This window comes from Leptinotarsa decemlineata, unplaced genomic scaffold (genome assembly GCF_025532065.1).
Source record: "Leptinotarsa decemlineata unplaced genomic scaffold, Ldec_3_MD MMD2_P_RNA_scaffold_11, whole genome shotgun sequence".
Taxonomy (NCBI): Eukaryota; Metazoa; Arthropoda; class Insecta; order Coleoptera; family Chrysomelidae; genus Leptinotarsa; species Leptinotarsa decemlineata.
Genome location: NW_027412525.1, coordinates 4035469 through 4062948, shown reverse-complemented (window position 1 = coordinate 4062948; position 27480 = coordinate 4035469). Strand labels below are relative to the sequence as shown.

Sequence of the window (27480 nt, the reverse complement as noted above, 5' to 3'; positions counted from 1 at the left end):
GTTTGGAAAACTATTTTGAATCAGGAAGTTATACAAACCCCAGCAATTTTGAATGCTGTACAAAGTTCAAATTAGATCTTCTTGTCCACACATAAGAAGCTCTCCTACAAATAATACACTGAGGTTTTTTTCGCCTAATAAAAAGACATCCATCGCAAACAACTTCAATAGTCTAGATTCAAGATCATCTAAGGAAGGTTGGTACATGTACGTGTGAAATACATTTTTCGAGATGGTTTTTGCAGATGAATATGTTCGTTGCTTAAGGGTTTTTCTGCAGTGCTTGTGCATACTCATAATAAATTAATGACTTCAAAAATTCCTGCAATATTAAAAAAAGAAGAGAAAGAAGTTAACTTTTGAACTTTCATGATAATAATATATACTTCTATATCATCATTCTCTAGTATCAATATTAACAACAGTTGGATGTTAGAATGTATTCTGAACGTGTATTCTACTGTCTTCCACGTGATACGAAATTGAAGATATTCAATGAAAGAGAAAGTGATGAGTAACAATTTTTCTCAGTGTAAGAACTCGACACTCCACTTTCGACGCCCTTGTGCGAAGGGATGATTTGAGCCAACGCCGTCGCGGTGCTGGCGTCGGCATGATGTCTGCTGTTCGATTTTTCGACATCGGCCGTCATACTCACCGTCACCATCTAATATCTCAATATTAGAAAACATGAGAAGCTAAAATAACAAAAAAAATGGTCGGCATGGCGAATATGGAGGATCATGAAAGGAAAATCGTGATGGAGTTCGTTCATTTATTAGAAAAATCCAAACAACTATTCAATGGTTTGAGGTGAGTGAGAATTTATTGTATCTAAGCGGTCAGGTATGAGTCACGTTTCTATCAAGGAATGTTTCGTCCTTCATTGAAAGGAAATGGCTTCATTTTGTTTCAGGGACCTGCCGCAATACGGCCATAAACAGTGGCAAGCTTATTTCGGAAGGACTTTTGATATCTATACTAAGTTATGGAAATTTCAACAGCAGCACCGTCAAATTTTAGATTCGAAGTATGGTTTGAAGAGGTGGCAAATTGGAGAAATAGCATCTAAAATTGGACAACTTTATTATCATTATTAGTGAGTAGAATATTGAATATTTTTTTCTAATTTACTTGAAATTCAAAAAACATTCTTACACCAAGTACTTCAATGAGGTCAGATCTTACCGATTTATTAACCTATATACAGTGCGAACGTAAATAATTCTGCCCTCTCTTAACTTTTGAATGGGACAAGATATCAAGGTCAGACAAAATTTAGGTTAAAAGGTATGATTTTCAGTACTTTTTGATAAGAAAGAAAATAGTGTTGCGTCACTTGTCGCCTAGAGGGCGCTATCAACTTTTTTCAAATAGAAAGGTGAGTGTTTGATAGGTATTCCAAATCTCCGTCCCACACTTTTTATTTTTGGAATCCAATCAGCGGTTTTTGAGTAAATAGCAATTTTATATTCATTTTACCGTTGATATAATTTCAAGATGGAATGTGTTGAAAACTTACTCCAGGTCATTTCGATAAATGTTCACTATTCACTTCTTGACAATAATGAAGTTTGTTTCAAATTAATTTCCTCCATTATGAAATAATTCAGGAGTAATTGTAACCGTGAGCTCTGGAAAAGACTGCGATTGTTAGAAGTGAACTTTAGACTTCACCAATCGCTACAAAAAAAACTCGAAGGGCAGTATATGAGGTAATCCAGCGAGTTTCCCAAACCGGTAGACTGGCAAACGTGATCGCTTAAAAATGCTTACCAGATCACCTCGTACGCGGATACATGTTTTTGAGAAGATACGTGACATCAATTCAATTTCAATTCAAAATATACTTTATTGTCTAAAGAATGAATTCTTATTGACAAAGCCTGGTGCAAAATATAAATAACATATAAATGAAATCACAAAAGTATCACCAAAGTAAAATCACTAAAAGTAAAAAGAAACTAATCAATAAAGTTTATTGTATGATTTTCACTATAAAGGGTTTTACAAAAACCGCAACACATGTTTCAAGCATGCTTGAGAAAGCTATTATATAGCGAAACACGTGTCGTGGTTTTGTAAAACCCTTTATAGTGAAAATCATACAATAAACTATATTGATTAGAGTTACTTACTCTTAGTTTATGCTTGAAGAAGCTATTGTATAGCGAAACACGTGTCGCGGTTTTTGTAGAACCCTTTATAGTGAAAATCATACTATAAACTGTATTGATTAGTTTTTTAATATGGATTTTCAACAAGTATCGGCTGGTTCTATTCAATCACTAAAAGTAAGTGATAACATGAACTGAAAAGAGACATGTAATTAACAATAACCTAATACAAACGTTCAGGATATAAGAACATGGTCAATGAAATGGAATAAATCAATTTTAACTGAATTGAATCAAATCAATAAAATACCGTAGATATTACAGTTAGTCATACCCAATCAAAATTATCATCATAGAATTGTGCTAAGCTATAATAAGGTCTCACAGAAAGCAGGTCTTTCAACTCTTTCTTAAGAGCGCTAAGGTCATTTGTGGTTCTTATAGCTTGAGGAAAGCGACTTAACATTTTGAGACCGTTGTCAATAATGGAGTTTTCAGCTAGGGTCGAAGAAGGCAACGGTAATTTAAAGCTGAATCTTTGTCTGGTTTGATACATTGGCTCGTCCAAGTTGTTAAACAAGTTCCTATTTTTAAAGAGAATGCAAATTGTCTCATACATAAATAAAGAATAAAGAGACCACAGTTAGGATTCTGTTAGAGGCAAATAGAGGCCGACAAGAGTCCCCAGACTTGGCTTTGCATATGCTTCGTATTGCAGGTTTTGTATCAGTAATACAGATTGAAGGCACACACCCCAAAAGCAAATACCATAAAGAAGATAGGATTCAAAAAGGAAATGATATACCATTCTAGCCACTGCAGATCTGAGCTGAAATACAGAGCATAACATTCAGCATAACATTCAGAGGAGAGCTTGGATTTCAAACAATCTACATTTTTATTGAATTTTAAATTATTTTCAATGACCAAGCCAAGGAATTAAGAAGTTGGTTCATTGTCGATTTGAATATTATTTAGATGTACGACTGGAATCTGGCAGCGTTAGGACACTACTTTTGTTTTTGATAAATTCAAGCTCAAGAGATTTTGTCAACCATTCTTTCACTTTCGTGATGTCATTCTCAATAACTTCATACAACGTATGGTTGTTAGGAGCATGCCTCAAAATAAAGTAAATTTCCCTTGGATATTAATAGACGATAGGTCATTAACGTAAATTAAAAATAAAAGTACCGAACCTTGTGGGACGCCACAAGTAATTTTACCTTCATTTGAGTATAAAGTGGTTTTGACCATCTGGGTGCGATCTGCTAAGTATTACTCAAACCGCTTAAGACTTATTCCAGTTATACCGTATCTACTGAGTTTCCGTAAAAGAATGTTATGATTCACGCAATCAAATGCTTTGGCTATATCACAGAAGACCTCAGCCACTGTTTCTTTGTCATTTATGTTGGGATAAACATTGTAAAGAAATGAACGTGTGGCATCGGAAGTGTTTTTTGCTTTTGGAAACCATACTGGCAATCACTTATTATTTTGTTTTCATTCAGAAAGCAAAGAAGTCTTGTTTTAACTAATTTTTCTATCAATTTAGCCATTGCAGAGATTATAGAAATTGGACGAAGACTTGATGGACCATTGATGACTTCTTCTTTTGGCAGTGTTAACACAATCGACTTCTTCAAAAAAACTGGAAAGATTTCTTCTCTAAATGAATATATTAGACTAACTAATATATTGAGTATTCTTATAGGAATATTTTCTACGATTTTTATAGAGATTTCATGTGAACCTGTGGAGTTTTTCTTTTTAATGGAAAATAATGTTTCATGCAGTTCGGTAATATTTGTGTAATATAATATAAAGGTGTTCGTAACTTCAATATTCACATAGTCTAAGTGGTCACCGGCTGCTTTTATATTTTTTGTCAAGTCCTCGGAAATGAAGTATCTGGAGTGTTGTACATTTTGGAACTTGTGAATAAAAAAAGAGGTACTTGCAGCGAAATTACCCGTGTATCAATTCATAATGTGAGAAATAAATTTATAAAAAGACTTCATTATTGTCAGGAGTGAATAGTAAACATTTCGAACATGTATTGAAATGGAATGCAGTGAGTTTTGAGTACATTTTTTCCTAGAACTAGATATTTATTGTATGTTCACGAATTCTGAAAATGAATATAAACTACCAATTACTCGGAAATAGCTAATCTAATTTATATAAATACAAAATTATTGGATGACGTGTTCATACATACTATGAATAAGCTGAGCAAGCTAGTGTAAAGTATTCAAAAAACCCATTTCAATGTGACAATTCCACTAAAAATTTACAAATCCGCGACAAGTGTTTCGCTATACAATAGCATATTCGGGCGTTCGAAGATGTTATTGTATAGCGAAACATGTGTCTTGATTTTGTAAACTTTCAAGTGGAAATCTAACATTGAAGTGTGTTTTTTTGAATACGATATAATAGATTTTCATCGAGTATCGGTCAATTCTATCACACTATTGTATAGTAATACGTGATGCCGTTTTGTGAACTGTTCGGTGAAAATCTCACAGAAAAGTGCAGTTATTTGACGTTAGGCAAAAAAGTTATACAGATCATACTGTAGTTCCTGAGATGTTTTGAACTGTTTTGGAAAACATTGGTCGCATCAGAGATTAATTTATTGAAATAACAGCGGGCCTATGTGAGATACCTGAGACACTCCTGATGATACATCAATCTTTCTTGATAAAGATTTGAAGTACTGAACTCTTTTACAAAAGTAGTTTTCTTTTCAATGTAAAACATTTTCTTCTATTCTCAATACCATGAGCTGTACAATCACTAGGGTATGATTGACTCATCGAAAGCCTCAGCAAAATCTCTATATACAGAGTCAATCTATAACTTGTTTACTAGGGAACTGACGATGTACTTTTCAGAAAGAAGTAGTCAGTAGTAGTTGATTTTCCTTCATTGATCAATTAGACAATCTAATAATTTGTGCATCTCTGATCGATTGTTAATACCCATATAATTTTCAATTATGGAAAAAATACGAAATAAGTAGAAACATCTACCGAAACTTTTTATAAACTGATTCATCATCTAATAACTGATGATTTGATTTCTGTTTATTTTTTCAGTTTGAGGACTAGCGAAACAAATTATTTAAATGAAGCATATTCATTTTACGCTGCAATCAGAGGTCGAGCATACTATTCTAGAGCAGCAAAAGAAGATAGGTAGGAAATGTTCGAAAAATTCATATACGAATATTCATTTTCTTACATATTCGCAGATCTGAATTGATGGTGAAAAAATTGCGCTACTACGCCCGATTTATAGTAGTTTGCCTGCTTCTCCGGCGAATGAAACTAGTGAGAGAATTGATTGCGGAACTAGATAGACATATCGCCGATTATACTAGTACCTACGAACCTGATGACCAGATTGAATGGAGTCTAGTACTGGACGAAATAAAAGGTTTCATACAGTCCGATTCTTTGGTGCAGGTGCTGCACGCAGATACAAATCCTATAGTTTTATCTCACAGGTATGTTTCATATCGACTATTTCAATATTCCAGTCATCAATAAACCTCATGATACTTTTGTTTGAAGGTAGTTGACATTGTTTCGTGGTGTATTTCATCAGTTCTGACTTGTTATTTTCGGTTTATATTTTTAATTTTTTTTCAAGGATTTCAAATCAAATTATATTATATTAGACCAACTGATGAAATACTCAGGATACTGTTTGTGTCAATAATTCATTAATCGCTTTTTTCAATTAATGTAATATAGGTCATCACAAATTTGACTTCTCCTGACAAAGAATAAATTATTAAATTCAACATTCATGAGATATCAGCCATAGTACCTCCATAATACATATCACAGAATATTTCACGTAGAACATGTTTCCAGAAAGAAAAATAATATGGATTCAATTGTTCAATGTACAATAATTTTTAAGAGTTCCACTATGATTTTATATATTTCTTCGTGATCTTATATGAAATACAGACTACAATTGAAATAATTTCTACACAGCAAAATATAAATTTTATTATTATTATTTATATACGAATCCTCGCATATATTTTGAAATATCTAAAAAAAAATTAATACCAAGGACTCCAATAATCAAAACTACCATCTTGACAGAGTGGTCTGGACGATATTCTCCTCACCCAGAGCTGAAAACTCTACCACGAATATCGTCTTGCTTTGCGAGTGGGAAATGAATAGTTCCAATGAATATGACACTTCTCATTCCTCTTAACGGATCCAATATTCCCCGGATCATAGAGCAACACCGGTGTCTCGTCAATACCGTAAAAGTGCCATAGTTGGAATTATATCCTTCAAAGTTTGATTTGGATCCAAAAACCCAGATATAGATGAAAAATAATTATTTAGGGAAAATAATGATGCCAAAATTCTATGAAAAATATTAAAACAAAGATATTACGAGAGATATTTTTCTGCATAGTGTCTCTCAAAGCCGTGAAATTGATACTGAAATATCCGATTAATAATTATGTCCATGAAAATCATCATAACATCTGTGCAATCAGGATTCAGACCTCAGCATGGTATCACCTAGGCTCTTCTGTCAATTACCGTCGATCTTTTCAAAGTTGTAGATGATGAGAATTTGACCTGTTTGGTACTTCTAAATTATAGCAAGGCCTTTGACACTCTTGATCACGGCATGTTTTGTGACAAACTTGTCTACTCTATATCTACCTGTATCAAAGGGAGTGCCACAATGATCTATTCTTGCGCCCTTGCTTTTTAGCTTGTATATCTGTGACTTTTACCTGTTTGTACAGAATGTAATTCGCATCACAATACAATCTTAAAACTTGGGCTAATGCGAATATCATGTCAAATAATTCTTATTGTAACAGCTTTATAAGACAATCAGAATAGCTGGAAGTTGAGAAACTTGGAACACTGCATCTACTTATCAACACACATAAAGTTTTGATATATCGTCAATCCAGAGCCGTCGCCATGGGGGGATGGGGGAGAAGCCTCCCCCCTACTTTTTCGACTTGAGAAAAAGGTGTGAAATTTTAGGGCGTGAAGATAAAAAAAATAATAGTAAAAAAATTATTAAAAATTTAAAAAAATAAAAATGAAAGAAAAGAAAGGGAGAGGTATCAAGAAAAGGAAAAGAATCAGGGGGAGGTTGGGATTTCCCAATATGCATAACTTGGAGATCGCATACTTTGAAATTCTGAGTTGTTTGAAAACTTAAAAAAGTCTAATTTCTCCCAAGTAAGAGAACAGTCCTGAACAGTCCACAAATTTTCAAGTGACAATTTTACAAAATTCCCAACTTTTCGCTGTTTTTTCGACTTTGAAAAGTTGGGAAATTTTGGGCTGTCAAGATAGAAAAAATAACAGTAGAAAACAATAAGCACAATATTATTTAGGTGTTGTTTCCTTTCATTTGTATTGGATATACATGGTGGATATGGTGGAAGACCAAGGACCTTGGTCCAAAGTAGAATAATTCCCATTATTATGTTTATAATTATCAAAATTTATTTTTGTTTGTGCATACCCTAACGGGAATAAGCATTCAGCCAATCTTTGGATAACTAAGTAAGAAAATTAATATATTATAGTAGTAACTAATCCCTCGGCTTTCCTTTTTCCGAAAGTTGGGAAATTTTGCTGGTGGGGTTGGGAAAATTTGGATTCTGATCACTTACTGAAGAAGCTTATAACATTCTCAACAATTTAATAGTTTCACCACACGGGAGAGTATAATTTCAGTCATCCCACAAATCTTCCATCTTCACCCGCTACTTCTTGTAGAATGCATTATAATCAACTACCCTGTGAGTTTCGATCTCATACAATTGAGAACTCCAAAAAAAATACTTGACTGTCTAGTCTCGTGTCCGCTCCCACCTTGGCAACACAAAAAGGAATTTTCTACAGCGGTTGCATTAAATTATTTTCTGATCTTGTCATCACAGTATCACCTGTTTTTTGTTATTGTTATTTGATTATTGCTATTTCCAGGTTGACTTGAAAAACAGCCTTGGCTGATTCACCTTTATACTGAGAGTTGTTTTCTTTTTCTTCTCTTTGTCTGTTTTAATTGTATTTTTTATGGTGAATGACGATGTATTATTATTATTATCAACAGTATCGATCGTCACTCTAGCCGAGTTGTTCTTTTTTTATAGATTGAGTCCACTCACTACGCCACCCGTGGAAAAGTCCCAGTACATGAACTTAACTTTACAAGAAATACTGATAGTTGGCAGCGCATCAGAACAGGTGAAATTCTCCGAGTTGACGATGGACATGTTTCGAATGATCCAGACCCTTGAACGGGAGCCCCAGGAAGATTTCAACCATATATACGATGCTTCTCCTGCACCTGGTCGAGTTCCATATGCAGTTCCTGGACAAAAAGGGTATTAATTTCTCAATTGTTTAATCATTATTTAATAAAAGTTCGGCCAGCCGCACATTGGCAAGTTAGTAACTTTTTAGACAGACAAATTGAACCCATTACTTCTTTTGAAAACCCTCACATAGGCGATTGTTCAGCTGCGATTTATAATAATGATAATAATAATAATAAACTTAGACACTCCAGCCCTAGCGCAGTTCGAAGCCTTCAACAGAGAGCTTCGACAGCCTGAGCTCAATGAACTGCGCAACCTGATAACCCCGGATGACGTTCGAAGAGCCGGTACTTGTAAGAGGCAACATGTGGTTTATGCACGACGGACTCAAGCTCATTTTAGTGTTCTTGCTGTAATCCCTGGATTGCACGTGCAGATCCTCAAAATTGGACAGCTGGCAGTCCTGATATGAATGATCTAGATTTCTATCCATGTGGTCATCTTAAGGCTCTTGTTTATAAAATTTTGTACTAAATATTAATGACTTGAGGAATCGAATAACTGACAATTACAATCTCATATAAAATACTCTGGGTATTTTTGAACGTGTCAGGCGACGAATGACAAATCTATTGCAGTCGTGTATTTTATGAGAAAGCGGACATTTTGCTCATTTACTATGAGGCCGAAATTGTTCATTATTTATTTACTTTTGGTTTTTATTTTATGTTGTCCATGGATAGTTTTTCCAAGTGATTTTTTTTCTCAAAAACAAAGCTTGATATGAAGAAAGCACAAGCGACTAAAAAGTGATATTTTCAGTTGCTTAATCTGAAAGAATAAAAAAAATACAAAAAAGCCAGTGGCGTTCTGTGCTGCCCACTGAGACGCCACAGGACCTAATAATTTCAATCTAGATCGGGCTATATAAGCGCCTTATTACTTCAAATAACTGTAGCAAAGTTCAACCAACTCCGGACATAATTATGTTCATAGAAACTTTTATAGGAATGTAGGCTTTCACGGCTGGCGTCAATATTTTGGTTGGTTTCCAGGTTTTGTCGTGGTGAAGACCAACCAAAGTATATGAACTTTTTTTCTTAAAACGACGTAACGAATCACCCTCTGAAGTTTTGTACCGTAGTTAGGAAACAACCTGTATTTATAAACTGAGGTCAAGTAACTATACAGTTGCCAGTGGGTGGTTGGAATAACTGTACTCAACTTTCAACTGTCTAGATTATTTGTTCATCGAGATTCAGAAGCTATCAGTGTGCAGCTAGCCTTTTTTTAAGACAAAACACAAGCACTACAGAAAATCTTTAAGGCGCTCCCAGAGCGGTACCTGTGCGAAAGTAGTGATTCACATTGGATTTGTATCGCTGGAGATCAAATCCTTTTGTAATAACGTTCCTAGAACGTTTATTCCACATAAACGCAGCTCTCCAAATGAAAGAGTTCTTGAACAGTGACGTTCAAGGTGTACTGAGTTGAACGTCAAAACGATGAGCAGCCACAGTCCGACGCGTATTTCTGATATGTACCGCTCTTGGTGGCATCAAATGTGCCAAGTCACTTGAACACCTCCCGTGAAATTATCTATAGAAGAGAGACAAATCTTTAACCTTTCTTCGATGTTCCAGACCATCAAGGTCGCAAGTGATGTTCGCGTCTCCAACTAGGCGGATGACTCTTTTCTGGATGGAATTCAGCAGCTTTAGGGTATGCTTAGGGGCGGGACTCCATACATGAGAACAATACTGCAAAGAAGGTCTGAACTGAGCTTTATAAAGCATCAAAAGTTGCTGAGGTGTGTACAGTTTTCTGGTTGGGAACAGTGTTCCAAGCTTTTGTGAAGCGGCTTTTGCAATTCCAGCGACATGATTGTGCCAAGATATATTGTTGCCATTTTAACCCCCCAACAAATGTATCGAGGCAGAAAGCGGAATTGTCAGTCCTGATATTATTATATCCGGTTCGAAGACATATTTCGTGGCATTGAATGGAACCTGGTTACTTTCACCCCAATTCGAAATTACTTCTAGATTCTTATTAAGATACGCAACCTCCTGCTGCCGGTGAAGATGTGCATCCGCCGCTGATGTCCTGGAATCCAAGTTTTTTCTACATTCAATCAGACTGTACCTTGTTGTAATGTAATGCTTGTCATGTTTTAGATCCTACGTAGTGGGGTTGGTTTCCATCCACAATGAACACTTCATCTCGTTCCCGGTATATTTTTCATTCTCCTGTCTTTACAAAAATGTGTATTGCTAGTCAAAAGCAAAGCAAACTGAATTACATGATGTCATCAACAACATGATAAACTGTGATAAATTCATATCTCATTATTTTTTCACCAAACAATTAAATTGACGTCTACAGTCTACTTCATCTCTTGAAGACGCCAACTTGGTTGGTAAAACGCTCATCGACAAGGGTGTAGCAATTCTCGTGTTTGGGAGTAGTGCTTGTTTTGGATTCGTAAAAACTCTTATGTATTCTTTTTTACCAGTATATAAACCTCATAGTTTTGAATTCATACTCAATTTTCATAACAACTTTTTCATTGATTATTTTTCTTCGCGGGATTTTCAAAGTGTTAATTACTGGTAAGACTATTTTTAATTTTTATTCTCTCTTCTGAACTTTTCCGGTTATCTAAATAATCACTTTCTTTCAGGTATTTCGAAAACGGAGAAAGGCCCTTACGAAGGGAAAATCCTCACAAATATCTATTATTCAAGCCAACACTTAGTCAAGTACTAGTATTTTTGGCTAGCGGCTTTAAGGAACTTCCGACTAATGGTGCTTTGTTATTATATTTGTCTGCGGATGGATGCTTTTCGACTACGAAACACCCAGAAGACAGTAAGTTCATAAAACAATAAAGTGGATTTGAAGTGAAATGGGTTATGTTGTTTTCGAAGTCATATCAAGGTGTATCAAGATTGAAATTATCTAAAATATTAAATGAAACTAAAATGAAAGCTGGTTGTCAGTATCAAAATTTAGACATTTTTTTTAACAAAATGAAATCTGACTACAATTTGCCCCGATATCAAGATAATTATGGAAACCTTAACTGGACTCCGGTATGAACATCCATAGCTAACTTTTCTTCTACTAGTTATTTAGTTGTGAATGAGAAGGAAATTCTTCAAGCAATTTGCATCTCTTAATCTGTTAAAATCTGTTTTTCCGTTAACCAGCTGTCGCCCCCCTACGAACAACAACTCTCAAAAGTCGAAACTTGTGCGAGCTAAGGACTAACGAGGTCTTACCATTTAACCTAACTAACCTAACTAACCCAATTTACCTAACATGTCTCGCTCAATCGCCAATAAAACCTTCATAGTTCATAGAATATTAGTCAAATGAGGGCAAGTATCTCAGAGTGGAAGATAAAGTTGTATATACCTTTATTTTGATAAAATCTACTTATCGTAGGATATCCGCGACTATAGATATAGGTATAGATATAGGTCAAAGATTAAAAAGTCGATATTTCCATACATTTATTGCAAGTATCTCGTTTTCTATGGATTTTATGCTATTTGTATGAATATTGTATCATTATCGTTTCCGGGTTACTATTTTTAGAGATATATGAATTTCAAAAAACATATATATTTGTTCCAACCGTCCCCATGCCAGGGGCAGTTGAAACATATACAAATAATACAATAAATAATAATGAAACATGTTTTATTTATTATCAATACTAGTTATAGATACGAATAATCGTTATCAGTCTTCAAGATTTTAATATTTCTAGCCTTTGACGAGTAGTAAACATTAAAAGAAATCACAAGAAACTATAATAACTTCAGAATAAACTTAACGGAAACATATTTTTGAAAACAAATAAACTTAATAAACTAAATAAAAACATTTCAAAAATCAAATAAACATTAATAATAAAATTAACAGTCTGGATAGACTGAAAGAAAACCTTTTGCAAATCTAATAAACATTGGAAATCAACTTAAAGAAAACATTCAGCTCAGAGATCATTTAGAGTCGCAATTGTGGTAAACGTAGCTAAGGCCATCTTCTATACATTCTTCGTGAGCGTACTGTTTACACGAAGTACATTGAATCCCCTTTTCTCTGGATCTACTCTGAGAATATGGTGCTAAGCAAACAATACAGTAGCGTTCTTCCTCTTCTGATTCTTCCGATGACAACTTCTGCCGAGTATTATTTTAAATTTCTCTTGAAATTTTTTTTGCCTTTTATTCCGTTCAATCTTTTCTCAACTTGCTTAGCTTTGGTACGTTCCAATTTTGCTTCATGCTCTTTTCTTATTCCTTCTTTCTCTGGTGTATCAGTATAAATAGTTGGTTTTCTAGTTTTTCGCCCTTTATTACGTTTCTTTGGTAGTGCTTTTGGTGATGGTCTGACAGCCTCCGGAGTAAACATGATACGATCATTAGTATTAGTAGATTGTGCACTTGTTGACGGTCTTAGTGAAATTTCTTGCATACCGATGCTACCAAGTCTAGTTGGTGTATTTATAGTTTCGTCAGGTTCATGAACGTTTACTTGATGGATTATTTGAGGTAGTGAATCATAGATAGCTTGTTGTTCAACTGGTGTTTGGAGAGGCAGCTGTATTTCTTCAGTTAAAAGAGAAGACAATAATGGTGGTGTTCATATTCAGTTGGATTTTCATTGAATATAGGAACAACTGCAGACTCAATTGTATTTTCCGGATTAGGTGTATCTGTTAAAAATGGGGGAGCATGATCTCAGTAACTAGATTCAGGTTATATGGATAAATTCCCGTTTTGCAAAAGTCAGCTTGAGTGTTGGAAGATGTGATAGCGAGGAGCATAGCAGATGTTACAATCCCCGGTACCTATATCGTATATTGACATGGTTTTTCCTGGATGGTTTCTCATCCACGCATCGCAAGTGGAATTTACAGCCTTCTTTCAGGGGCCATATGCGGATTGATCGAGAGGCTGGAGCTTGTAAGAGCAATGATGAGGTAAGGGCAATAAGACGATTCCATTGTTCTTGCAATAGTCCAGTGTGTTTATGTGTACGTGTGAGAAGTGGTTATGTAATATGAGTAACACTTAGTGTTACGGAAAAACCTTAGAATGCTTTTGGAAGTGTTCTAGAAAAGGCAGGAATAGTTCGTCTTGCATCCAACCTGAGGTATTTGCGGTTCCAGCTGATCCTATTGGCCTATCCCTAACAAAATAGTCTTGGTATTGTACTCGCGGTAATACAAAAAATGGTGGGAAAACATTTTCAATGGCATTTACTGCAAAAGATTAATGTCACTAAAGTACCCCTTTCTGCTGAAGTTACTGAACCAACTTGACGAGCACCAACGTCTAGCCTTAACTCTGTCAGGTTTTTGTGCGGTGGTTATGCCGGTTTCTTCTGTGTTATATATATCTTGGGGCTCGAAGTCATAACGGTCCATGACAATGGACGTCTACGTTAGTCTTATTAAAGCTCATCGCTTTTGATAAACTTTTAGCTTGTGCGGCGCGTACGGATAGTTCAGGGTTCCTTTTCATAAACATCTGAAACCATTGCTCACCAGCCATTCCTTTGTCTTCTCAAGATCGGGGTCGTGATAAATTATACTTAATGGTGAGTTCGTAAGCTAATGTTCTCACCTTTTTCTTAAATAGTCCGAAATGTATATCGGAACATCGAATCAAATATTTTGATAATTCTTGCTCCTGATCTTCATTAAAAACACGAGTGTGTGCTTTATAGCCCATACCTTCATCGTCTTTGCCGGACGCTTCTCGCTTTCGAATGTATCTTAACAGGGAACAGGGGAACACGGTTCTGAACCGTGTTTATTATCAAGTTCGGACTTGGTTAGGACATGACTTAGAACCCTAGAATTGGGGTTGGATATTGCATGATGAATCTCTGGAACCTGTTATGACAATGAATCCACCAGCTCCGGAGGGATTACTTATCACAATATTCTGCAACTGCAAGAATAGTTGTGGTTCGCGATGTAGTTGCAGGGTTGCAGAGCTCTTTAGCTTGCGGCCATTGTAATGGGCAAGCTTGTCTTGATGTTTCATCTCAGAGTGATATCAATAAAGACGATACCTTTTTGACCCCGAGATGGTGTAGCTCATGTTGTTACGTTCAACTGATGTTTTCAATTTTTAATTTTTAATGCTGTTTCAGTTGAGTTTAAAAAAAATAGAACTCTGTTTTTTACACTTTCACGAAAACTTTTTTAGTTTCAGTGTAAAATTTCTCAAATGAATGATGATATTCATAAATAAAAACATTAACGAGTTCTAAAAAGTAGAGATATTATTTCAATATAACTTTATTAACATAGGAAATAGGTATTAGAGTAAGAAAAATATTTTCACATTAATTTCGAAATACATCAAATTTGTAAAAGACCCGATTTTCTGCACAAAAGAATAGCTTCACAGACAAACTCTAAATATTTGAATAAAAAAGGTGAATTCCAAATTTAAAAGTAGAGAAGTGTGATTTTTTCTTTCCAAATGACGAGTTTGTTAGAAAATGAATTGAATATACTTTTTGATGAACGTTTCAAATTTTCCCCTCAGATTCACAGATAAACATGTTTCAATAGCATTTGAACTTTCTGGAAATTTGATCCTATACTATACTTCTTTCGTTTAATTTTTTTGAAAATAGGAATCCTTGAAGTAAATGTTCAAGAGGTAGCAAAAACGAATGTGATTTTCTGGAACTAGCGTTTCCTAATATAACTGATAACCAGTCCGTGCAAAGTTTATTGTTAAATCATCTGAAAATATAACTTTTAACAGGTGACGATCAACTGTATTGCCAAACTAACTGACTATTATAAGAAAACAAGTATAGCTGAGGTACCAGTCAACCTAATAATAACACTGATGATCTTCAAACATGACTCAACCTCTGACGGAAGCACCAAACTCTTACGAAGGTTCGAAATAGATGATCACTTCAATCTAGCAGACCACTATTATAATATTTATGCAGTCATTGTTCACTGTGGTTCTGGCATTGAATCTGGTCATTATTACGCATTGGTCAAAGACGAAACAGACTGGTTTAAATTTGACGATAGTAGTGTCACTAAGTGTTCTGGCGATGTCTTGAATTTATTGGAGCCTCTAGAGATACCCTACATTTTGTTCTACGAAAGAGAGGACATTGGCAAATCAAGATCTTCAGATGATGTGGTGCTGCAGGTTTTTCCGGGTTTTCCTGCAGTTGAAAAAGCAAATGCGCCACTGGAATCAATGAAGTCGCCCCGGACCGCCAATTAATTTTTGTTGTTTCATAATTTCATGATTTGTATGTAGTCAACTGAAATTGGGAACCGGGTTATATAATATTGTGTTCATTTAACATCATCTCATCTGATATAGAATTTTGCCTGTGAATTGTGAATTCGTACCAACGAATTATCTAATTCTAGAATTGTTTAAAAGATTCATTTCTGAATGTGTTCACAATTTTGGGTCAAACACTTTCAGAAGTATCAAAAAATCATTTTTTCAAATTATCAATATTTGTCACCTTCCTTTTTTTATTCTCTGCCGACAGATATTGAAAAATTACATCATTCATCTCATGTGTTGAAATGTTGAATCGTTGTTAAAATGTGTTTGTTTGTTTTGTTTAAAAACGATTTTATAAAAACACTAAAGTTCATCCTCACTTCTTTTGTTTGTGCCTCTACTGTGATGTATCAATTATTATTATTATTTTAACAAAAATAACAAAACTGACTGCAACTTTAATTTTTTTATTGATTTGTTATGAAAAAAAAGTGCTATAAATATAGCCATTCTATATTAAAGGACTATGCTGGTAACGACTAATAATTCTTGTTTAGCTGCTTGAAATGTGTTCGATAATAATGCCACGCGGTTAGTATTAAAAATAGAAGAGGATCAGTCATCCTTCAAAATCGGTAAATGTATAAGTTAATTGAATTTGTGAACCCAGTAATGCATCGATGAATCCATTTATCCTCCGCAACTACAACAAATATTAACCTTCCTATCGATCAGCTGTACGGAGTGTCCCAACAAAGAAGCTTCCTCTCAGTTGTAATTTCAGGCGATGAAACATGTATTCTGGTCCAACTCAACTCAAAAAAAAATTAATAGGAAGGTTTTTCACTGAATACTGGATCTTTACCTACAAAAAAGTACATTGAATTCTATGTTCGTGTCATATTTTTTAAACCTTTTTCTTGTGCTGTTCAGAATGATCTTATATATTTGACTATAACTTTGATCAGAAATTGAATTTACGAGAAATATATATCAACTACATTTAAATCAATTTTTAGTGGGCTACGACCTTGGTGGTGTTTTGACCAGTAGTAAAAGAGATGGTGAACACAAGAAACAAAAAGAAGCTCACTGCCTATATCCTGGTGATTTATATCCATTCACAAGGAGACCGTTATTCGTAATAGTGGATTCGGATAATAGTTTTGTTTTCCAACATATTCCTAGGTATTTTGGCCAGCCTTTGGTCACTCTTATGTCACCTCAAGATACACCACCTGCTTTTCAAGGTAACAGTTTCAATATTCTAATACTAAAATGGTTTATATTATAATTAGAACATTCCAACTGAAAAAATAGTTTTTTCACAAAAAACACCCATTAGTGGGCAGTTCTAGAATAAGAAATTCCTGTTCTGAAGGTGTCAACAGTCTCAAATTCTGAAAATGGACATTAGTTTTTGATATATTTCTTGCAACAGTAATAATCCCTGTAAAGTTCCTGCGAATATTTTCAGTTCTCATCTATTAATATAGCCACATTCTTGGGTTCAGTGATGAATACACCGGGTGACATCCAAATCATTATACATGTCGCCATTCAGTTATTTGTGACATTATAAATTTGAAATTAAGTACAATGGTACAGATCATTAGATCCAAAATTGACGTCTTATTTTCAAACAAGTTCACATACTTTTCATTTGTTTTAATAAAATGCTATTTTTCACTTCATCTATCTGTGAAATCTTAATAGCAAGTACTATTTTTTAAAAGTTAACATTAAAGTGTACCTCTTGTGCTACAAAAAAATATCAAAGATACAAAGCGGTTCATTTTTTGTGCCAGTGAAAAAGTGAAAGTTTTGAAGCTTTATTTCATTGTGAATTAACAACTATTTAGTCACTTAGTCACAATGTAACGCATAGTTTCTTCTATGTCGCCATTTTGAATAGAAATGGTCATTTACGTTACATCGATCAGAACAGAATTTTATATCATTTCAAATAGTCTACAAATATATATAGGGTTCTACTTACTTGAAATTACTAACTTGGATTCATTTTCGGTTGAACCGGAAAAGGTTTTCAATTGTTTTATAATGAGAAATATCGGTTCCAATAAACTATACCTTCGTTTCTAATTTCAAATTTCTTACGACACAAACAACTGAATGTATGCAATGGATTTCGTTGTCACCCGGTATATGTTGAGTTACGAGTAATAGTGAGTGAAGTATGATTATAGCACAGAAGAATAATACAACTAGTACCACAGATATTTAATCTGTGCCAGTACTCTTACCACGTGATCCGTCCGAGTTGCCAGGGACCTTCAACCGCTCTTAGGATGAGATTCTCGTCCAACTCGTTCAGTGCTGTAGTATCAAAGGATTCGACGGTTCCACGGGCATCGGATTAGTTATAATAAACGGTCGGAAATGTATATTGTGTTCAGTGTATTCGCTGTTGTTATTATTGCTTTTAGTTTTTGTAGTTAGTTATAAGTACCTACCTTAACACAAAATCTTCTATAATATCTTCAATTTCATTTTTATATGAGCGCACGCTCTTCGTTTCGAAGTCACCGAGAACTTTGTGAAATTATGAATGAAAGTAGTGGTAGTGGACTTACTTCTTGATTTTTACTATGATTATAGTGTCTCTACTTTGAATTGTAGACTCTAAGACAGTGATTCCCAAAGTGGTCGAGATGGTGTTTTTATTTTCAGAAGTTTCATTTTATCAAAGGGCTCTTTTGTTTTTTCATTCGCCAAGTGCATGTTATACTTACAGTCATATACGACTAATATAAAACGACATGATCACTACTATATGTTGAGAGTACTATGGCTAGTTTTCTAAAATTCATAGTGGGAAACCAATTGGCTTCTACTGTTATTTCTTTATGATGTCAGTTACATAATTTAGTAATCTCATAGGATAACAAAGAACCCTGGTTCTATAATCTTATGTATACAGGGTGTTCCAAATTAAGTCGACACCATTGCCAACTCCGTTATTAGTGATGCTACGAATTCGGTTGACTTAAAATAGTAACATTTTTAATGGCCTTCTCGATGCCGAACACAAAAAAAACATTGACAGTCGCGTTTTCAAAATATTTCATAAAATCATTTGTTTTTAAATGAAACACCCTATATTTTATATACAGGGTGTAACTGAATAAGTGTAAAACATTTAGGGAGGTGATTCCTCATCGAAAAAAAGATAGAATCTTTCATATAAAGAAACTTCATTGGAGCATCCCTTGTTAAGATACCGCCCCTTAAAAGGAGTACATAAAATTTGTATAACAATTTTTTTCACAAGCACTAATATTATGACGATGTATCTCTGTAGTTGTTCGTAAAATAATTTTTTGCTGGTTTATTTTGGGCAAAAAACCCAAGAGACATTTTTTGTTTAGAATGAAACAGACTATCGCAAATAAATTTTAAAATGGTAAACAAATAATAAGACAAAAAGTTACATTGGAAATAAATTTTAGGGGTTGCGTTTTCCACCATATACAACCATGGGGTAAATCAAATAAATTACTGGCTAAGTGTCTTTTTGGTAGTACAAAACGTCAGGTTAATTTTAATTTTGTAACTTTTTTAGTGCTTATGAAAAAAATTGTTATACAAATTTTATGTACCCCCTTTAAGGGACTGTATCTTAACAAGGGATGCCGCAATAAAATTTCTTTATATGAAAGATCCTATCTTTTTTTCGATGAGGAATCACCTCCTTAAATGTTTTACACTTATTTAGTTTATCATGCATTTCGATTCGTGAAAACATTCTTAACAACCAAACACATATCACCTTTTTTTCTAAGGTTGAAAATGAGCGGCTTATGTGGAAATATTTATTTATTTTACTAATACAAAAAATTTCTTTGTTTTGGCAAATAAAATCTCAAACACCCAATTTTCGTTCTTTTACGAATGACAATATTTTATTACCAACAGCAAAAAAAAATTGCGCTGGGATTTGAACTCGTTAAACCCGTGGTCATCATGTCGTACCACTTACTTGACACCACTGAGCTATTTGGTATTAATTTACAAAACAATACTTTCCATCTTAAAGCCATTCCACCAGCCGTATTTATTTTGAGAATCAAATACTGGAGCGTCATATTAATGCAGTTGGAAAAAATGTGTTTGATTCGATAAAACAGAATTATCATGAGTAATCAAGTTGAGTAATCAGTAATTTTGTTGAAATAATATTTATCAAATATTCTCAAAAATATCATGACAATATCATAAATTATTATAACTGTCATCTACTAGGTATACAAATATTTTTCGAGATGCCGTTTTCCCATCAAGAAAAATGTGATATGTTAGAATCCTACTTGGTTTGCCAGAAAAATAGCGTAAGAGCACTCCAACACTACTGCAATTCGTTCCCCGATCGTGAATTACCTAATCGGCGTTTGTTTGCTGTGCTTCATCGTCGATTCGAAAAATTTTTTGAGAAGTGGAAAACTAAAAAAATTTTGTAATATCTGAAGATACAGAAATTGAGATTTCAGCCTACTTTGAGGTGAATCCAAATAATTTCATCAGAGATTTATCTAGACAAATTGCTGTTCCACCGTCTGTTATTCAACGAATTTCTGTAGAAACATAAGATTTCTTCCTATAAGTTAAGACTAGTGCGAACACTAGAACCTGGTGACCCTGAGAGACGATTGGGGTTTTGTCGGTGGTTTATGAATAAATGCAGGCAAGATCCAAACTTATATGAAGTTATGAAGCCAATTTTTCAAATTGTGGGATATATAATAGAAAGAATTTTCATTATTGGAGCAGACATAATCCAAGTCTAGTTCATCCCCACAATCCGCAAAGACGATTTAGTATCAATGTTTGATGTGGTCTATTCAGAGACAGATGAATTGCTACAAATGGTCCTGTTAAGTGGCCTCCTCGTTCACCAGACATGACGCCTCTAGATTTTCATTATTGGGTATTTTTTTAAATGAGGTGTACAAAATAAAACGAATATGAACTGAAAAATTATATTGAAACTATAATTAATAGAATTGACGGCCGAATTGTACTGAAAGCAACACGTAGTGTCAAGAGAAGGGCCCAAATATGTGTTCAACAAGAAGGCGGTGTTTTCGAATATTCACTTGATATTGTATAGCTCTTAATTCGCCAAAACAAGGATTTTTTGTACTAGTGAAAGAAACAAATATTTCTACATAAGTCGCTCATTTTCAACTTCAGGAAGAAAGGTGATATGAGCTTTTTGTTGTTGAGAATGTTATTACGAATCGAAATGTATGATAAAATATAAGGTGTTCCATTCAAAAAAATTTCATTTTATGAAATATTTTAAAAACGCGACAGTTTTCGGCATCAAGAAGGTCATTAAAAGGCTACTAGTTTGTCCATTTAACCAAATTCGTAGCGTCAATAATAACGGAGTTGGCAATGGCGCCGACTTAATTTGGAACACCTTGTATACAATAACGTAATTTTCCAAAGTACCTACTCCAAAATATCACTTGCTGAATCCAACTTGTGCTAGAAAATATCTCGGAAACTAACAATTTTCAGCCGTTGATACTTTTAATTAAAACGCTTAGAATTACCTTCTTAACAAATGTTCAGCTTATTCGCCAACCTCCATTGTCCATCAGGATTGAAACTTAGTGTTGATAAGTATATCTATGAACATTTTTCAGATCAACAACATAACGGCTCCCTTTTTACATTATTTCTCCATTCGCCATTAACTGCGTTTTGTTACTGCTGCAACTTAACAAGTATTCCAATTCACCACTGGGAAAGGTGTCAAAGTTTCGTGGACCGATTCGTGACGGAAGCCTCTCGCCTTTTCACAAGATCAAGAGTGGGTGAGTATAATGAAGGTATGTTTTATTTCAGAACTGCGAACTTTTTGCAGTATTGCAGCTATAGTATGCTCAGTATATATAGTAACTCAGAGCAATGAAATATCTAGATTGCCGTATACAACAGTACCCTAAGAACGAAACACAATAACTAGTAATTACAACTTTACCTAAGAAAAATGTCCGGTTATCATGCGCATGTTAACAAACAAAACCTCAATTATTCTTCATTTGCTATTTAACTATAATACTGAAAATATTACTATATAAACAAAAAAAAACACTCTTTCATTCATTTTTTCTATTATTATAATTGATGCATATTTGAAATAATCATTCTGAAATTTCATGGGTCAATGAAAGCTGTAAATATTTCAATTTGGTGTATGCTCATTTTCGTTTTGACCCAAGCTCTTAGTTATTGGTTAAATGTTGGCCAACTTTCTAGGCATAGCTCTCAGTCTTAGCACAGAATACCTTACAGAAGAGACACGCATCCGGCGGCAATTTGATATTAAGGGGTCAAGGTTCTGTGACCTATATTCTGTGATCGAGGTGTTTTCAGCCGGTAAATTCAAATTATTTTGAACTCATCAGATAAATATAATTTGATTGCAGTCAATGAATAATTAGAAGTCATTTCTGTAGGTTGTTAGGTCAACATCACTCGACGTGATTCTCAAAAAGGTCATGGTTTCTGTTCCGTGCTAAGTATCCCATCTGTAAGGTATTCAATGATCTAGTCAAGTTTCTCCGTCGGCGGTCTATGTCGAAGCTTGATTGAGTTCTCTGTCGATCCCTTAGATGGCGTCTTCGTAAAGGTAGATTTCATCACTCTTACTCGAAACTACTACTTTCAACTCAAAATTTCGATTTAAATCTCGAGTTTGAAGTCGAAATTTCGAGAGTGAAGTCGAACCTTCAAGTTTTAAAGTCCCAATTTCCAAAAAACAAATAATAAAAATACGTGGCCCGTCTCCGCTTCCGAAATCTATATATTTAATGTCAAGTTAATGAATGAGCCTTAGCGATTAATTTGTTTATCGACTACCAGGAGAGAGTGGGGTGATTACTTCAGAGAGAACAATATGTGTTTCAATGCATTAGTCAATCTAACGTATATGATGAAATGGGGACCCTTATGAAAAGAATGAATGACGAAAGCGCTTTTTTCAGATACGATTTTATTTTGGCTCTGTGGGTACGTAAATAAACAATTGTTTGATATGTTTCAGTGAAAACTGAGTATGGCCAGAACTATTTATAATATTTTTGCGATATAAATACTTTTTTCTACTTTTCTACTGTTATCTATCAAAAACTTGTATTTTTGGTATTGCATTCTATCTTAAATAACGTGTGTTAAGGCTCACAACAAATGACGACCAAGAATAAACGAAAGTAAAGAACTGCCTCTCCAGAGAATCATAAATCTCTATTGGCTCTTTCAAGTTTTGATTCAGGTTTCTGCCTATTGCAGAAATTCGCCAAAATAAATGTCTGATAGAACGATGAAGTATTTATCTTTTTCTTTTCAAACTATCGAAAATATCTATTATTACTATTCATGGGCTATCAATACCCAAACTCACATATCTATGTAACTAGTGACTGGTTTATTTATTCAGATTTTGTTCCATTATTGAATTTACTAAAATGTTAAAACATAAATCAATCATTGAATCGCATGAATATGTCCTCCAAATTTATTTGCAGAAGCATCGTACTTGCAATTCTTCGGCGACGACTTCCTACGTTTACTCCTGCTCCGCTACGTGTTCTGTGATGTGGTGTTACACCTACATAGGGCCTTTAAAGGCCGCCAATACCGTCCCCGATGCCAGCCTCCCCTTCCCGAAGCGGAGCTACTTGAGCACCCGTCTCTGCAGCACCTCGTATTGGACCTCGCGCTGCACCTAGAAGTTAGAACCCACTTCATGGAGAGCCACGAAATCGAATGATCCAGGTCTTCCTCCTCATGGCCATGTGTGGGGTTTAGTGATATTTGGAGGTCTTCTTCACGGCACACCCATGAGGTTGAAGTCGCGGCCAGAGGAAGATCCTTGAGGCAGACCGTAATGCTGATCGCCTTCGCTCTAGTGTTTCTGCTTACACATACGCGTTTCTTGTGGATAGCCATCGAACTTCTGCAGTTTTTTTGGACTCTTTACTCATTTAATGACAGATTAAGTCGCAAATACTACCCAGTATTAGTCAATATGTTGATCAGTATTAGGGTTTCGACATGCCTTAGTCTGTGCAAGATAGCATCGTCCAGATGTAAATCGTCACTTCACTGGACTTCTTTAAGGAACTCGAATAATCTCTGTAAGGTGATATTAACATAGCTCGAAATGAGCTTGGCGTCTTTCAAAATTCCGTTCACTTGTCGAATTATCGTTACTAATGTCGACTTTCGGACATTACTACAGAATAAGTACGTTTTTAACATTGCCATCTACCTGTTATCGTCATCCTGAGTCCCATGTATCATAAATACTCTCCTCGTTCTGAATCTATGACCAACAGTGATCAATAAGCCTTCACGTACCGAATACGATGATACGTCTTAACTTAACATTAATATTGATCGCATGAAGTTAGAAGTAGAATAGTATATTCAATAACAATTAAAAATTCACTCGTCACACAATTAATTGTAACAATTGATATTTAATGGCACTTATTCGCTCATTATACAAAGGACTCTTCAGATTTTCAATATTCGGCCAGATGAAATTTTATTCAGTTTACGAAAATAGGAAAAAATCAATCCTTCAGAAAAAAGAAAGGTAATTTAAACGTTGCTTGCGAGCATTTGTGAGCCTAAGAGTTTTCTCAAGTACCTAGTCATCTAAAAATACCTCCAAAAGGAATGGTACAGTGAAGTAAAATTTGACTAGGCGCCAAAGTAACTCCATTTAGTCCCATTAATGAAAAATATTTCCTCTTCATGTTGAAAATAGTCAATCTTGAAATATGGATCGTGAAACCTATATTCAGGGCAACGAAAACTATCAGAGAGAGTATAAAGTCATCTGAAAGACTTCAGAGAGTCTTTAGCAAACAAAGAAAAAGGTGTGAGCACTTAATGAACACAAGAGAAAGTGTCGCCTCACTAAAGACAATCACATTATCTTGTTCTGAAAATCACAAACTCTTGACGAAACTCAGAATTACTATGCGATAGAAATTCATGAATATAGAGGCATTTTTATTCAAAAGAAAGAGGGGAATTAACACAAACGAAATCTGGCTACCTTATCTGAATTGTACACAAATTTGGTCATTAAATCCAACCAATAAGAACGAAGTCACACGCAGTACCGATGCAATAAAACTGTAGACGCATCTCAATCAGTATTGTTCCTGATGTTACTTCAGTAATAAAACGTTACTTTTTGTCGTTCAAAATTAGGTACCAAGTTATGTTCATACCGGTTTTTGTTACCTTTTAAAAAGCTTTCAGTTGACAGTTTATGCATCAAAGAACTGACAGTTGACTCAAAACTAACGGTGTCACCTCAGCATTTGTATCGTACCCTAGTTAATGTATCGAAACCGACGGTTGAAGAGCATTTGTTAGTTTTGATACGTCGACTATCATTTTTGGAGATTGTTGCCAACCTCTCGTGGTGACGCTTGTGTGCTATTCATTCGGAATTTCTGTCAAATCTGTTACAAAATTTGGTTCGATAAGGAACAACACTGATTCCAATTATATAGTATCTACTCTGAGGCAACGAGAGCATTTCATTCATTACTTCATCGCTTTCGATAATGTATTCGTCGTAGACGAAACGTCAGTCATAAAAACTCTACAGAACGTGACCAGCAAATCAGTACCTATATCCTCAATATTTTTGCATTCTCTAGTTAATATATACAGGGCTTTTTTTTTATCAGAGAATTTATTATTTTATATATGAAGGCTTAACGAATATTTTGTTTTAACCATTCTAATTTCATAACATTGGTGAAGAAAAAATATACATTAATTTTGAAGAGTTCTTTGTCAAACGCACGTACAGATTCTGATAGTCTTATCAACTGGAAAGAAATATTGTTCCCATATATCCCATATAATTTTTCTTCCATCATTGAAACATAATTTCACACTACTGAGCTAAAAAACTTTTGATTACTGAATACCTAATGAAGGTTATACTTTCCAAATGTTTGGCGTTACCCATGTTACAATTTTCAGATGAAATTTTGTTCAAATACTGTACATATTTTATCAAAGTTAAGTAATTGATAATTAATTGTAGACTAATCGACGCCTCTGCGAGGAAATTCAATCCAAATAATGTGAGGAAACACGTTCCAACAGATTAACGTACATTTGGTCATTTCAGTGTTCTTGAAGACATTTTTGAAATAAAATCTTAATTCAATGCATCTTGGCTAATCAACTATTTGTTTACTCGGGAATGGTTTAATACTAAAAAACATTGAAAAAATTAGTAGTACAAAATAATCTATACACTTTTTAATGAATTCATTTTAAAATTATCTTCACTTAGTTCCTTTTACTCTGAGATAGCAGTTTTCATTCCAAATTATGAAATCACCCAAACTATTTGAAAAAGAAAGTTTTAGTACCCCTGGTGAGAGAGAAGTTAGAATAAAACCCTTTTTCTCTTTTTTTATACTATTTTCAAGACAATTTTTTCTCATTTTTCAGTTGCAATACTCATTCTACAAACAACTTCAGAAAAAATTAACTTTTTTCACTGAGTTTTGAAAGTAGGCCGTCAATTCCCACGAACAAGTGACAAATTTTGATTGAACAGATTAAATAAAATGAAAGGACGTGTTTCCCTAATGAAACATTGAATATTCCAAGCATTCGCTTGTCCCATTGGCGAATAGTGAAACTAGAGAAATTTTTCAACTGCCTGCACACCACGTAGAATGTTTACGATATCTCATTATATTTTCAATGTAGGACTTCAAACTTTCAATCTGATAGTACTATCGAATATTTTGAAACATTTCCAATATTATTTCGAATAATATTTTCAAAAGCCTTCATGGTCCAAAAATCATAAATCCCAAGTCATGAATAGGTAAAGTAAGATTGAATAATATGTGATTGTATGTTTGAACGAGACGTACAATCTGAATGCGAAATACAACAGAAAATGTGGTTGAGTGTAAGAGTAGCTCACACTAAACATCATCATATTAAATAAAGGCAATTTATCATTATCATTAGTAATGTTATTATCATTATTTCTTTCAATAATGTATTCAGCCTATTTCACTTTGAATGACCTCGTTTATCAACAAGGACTATACATAACACGAAATATCGTTCAATGCAATAGACACCAATGAAATGGAAAACTAATGACTTTTTTGAACTCCACATTGTCTGCTCACTTTATATGCAAGTTTAGGTATTAGGTTTTTTTGATATCATATTCTTTTATTGTTTCCAACATTCGATACTACCATTGGTCTGTTACTATATTTGTGAAATTGTCTAGATAAAGTTGGGCATCACAGAATTCTCAGATAAATTCCTAATATACTTTACTTAAGACTTAAATATAATTATCAGTCTTTCATCAAGTTTTTGACTTGTATTCGTAATTTTCTAGAAAAAATGTATTCGGTTCACATGAGATGTCCATCTTTATTTTACCAATATTCGCTTGCCTTTTTATAGTTTTTGTATGAAATTATAAATTAAAGTAATAATCATTATATTTGGAAACAAAAACTAAGAATGAATTAAAAATTAATTTTATAAAAAATATGCTATTTGTTAAACATTTAAATATATTGGAAATGGAACCTTTTTCATTCTTCTATGTTGTATATACTTTCTTGTGGAAATTTTAAAATAAACCTATAACAAATTATAA

At 34.2% G+C, this 27480-nt stretch overlaps 1 protein-coding gene across 2 annotated transcripts; it reads left to right on the top strand.

The window, feature by feature from the left end:
• Nucleotides 1-281: 281 nt before the first annotated feature.
• LOC111508180 (protein SCAI) lies at nt 282-27480 on the top strand. 2 transcript variants are annotated; one of them, XM_023163606.2, is made up of 9 exons: nt 282-813; nt 917-1099; nt 5225-5323; nt 5380-5634; nt 8293-8526; nt 11144-11331; nt 16784-17014; nt 21437-21622; nt 23321-27480. In XM_023163606.2, the coding sequence occupies exons 1-9, from the start codon at nt 716-718 to the stop codon at nt 23563-23565; spliced, it is 1719 nt and encodes a 572-aa protein (XP_023019374.1). In that variant the 5' UTR covers nt 282-715; the 3' UTR covers nt 23566-27480. The 2 variants fall into 2 exon arrangements, with proteins under 2 accessions (XP_023019374.1, XP_023019375.1); XM_023163607.2 differs by having other exon boundaries at nt 288-813; nt 21437-21607.

What these genes read in the sequence shown, in the direction of transcription:
- LOC111508180 (XM_023163606.2), top strand. Translation starts at nt 716, where the DNA reads ATGGTCGGCATGGCGAATATGGAGGATCATGAAAGGAAAATCGTGATG. An exon ending in CAACTATTCAATGGTTTGAG is followed by an intron (nt 814 to 916) that starts GTGAGTGAGAAT and finishes ATTTTGTTTCAG; the next exon opens with GGACCTGCCGCAATACGGCC. An exon ending in AGAGCAGCAAAAGAAGATAG is followed by an intron (nt 5,324 to 5,379) that starts GTAGGAAATGTT and finishes ACATATTCGCAG; the next exon opens with ATCTGAATTGATGGTGAAAA.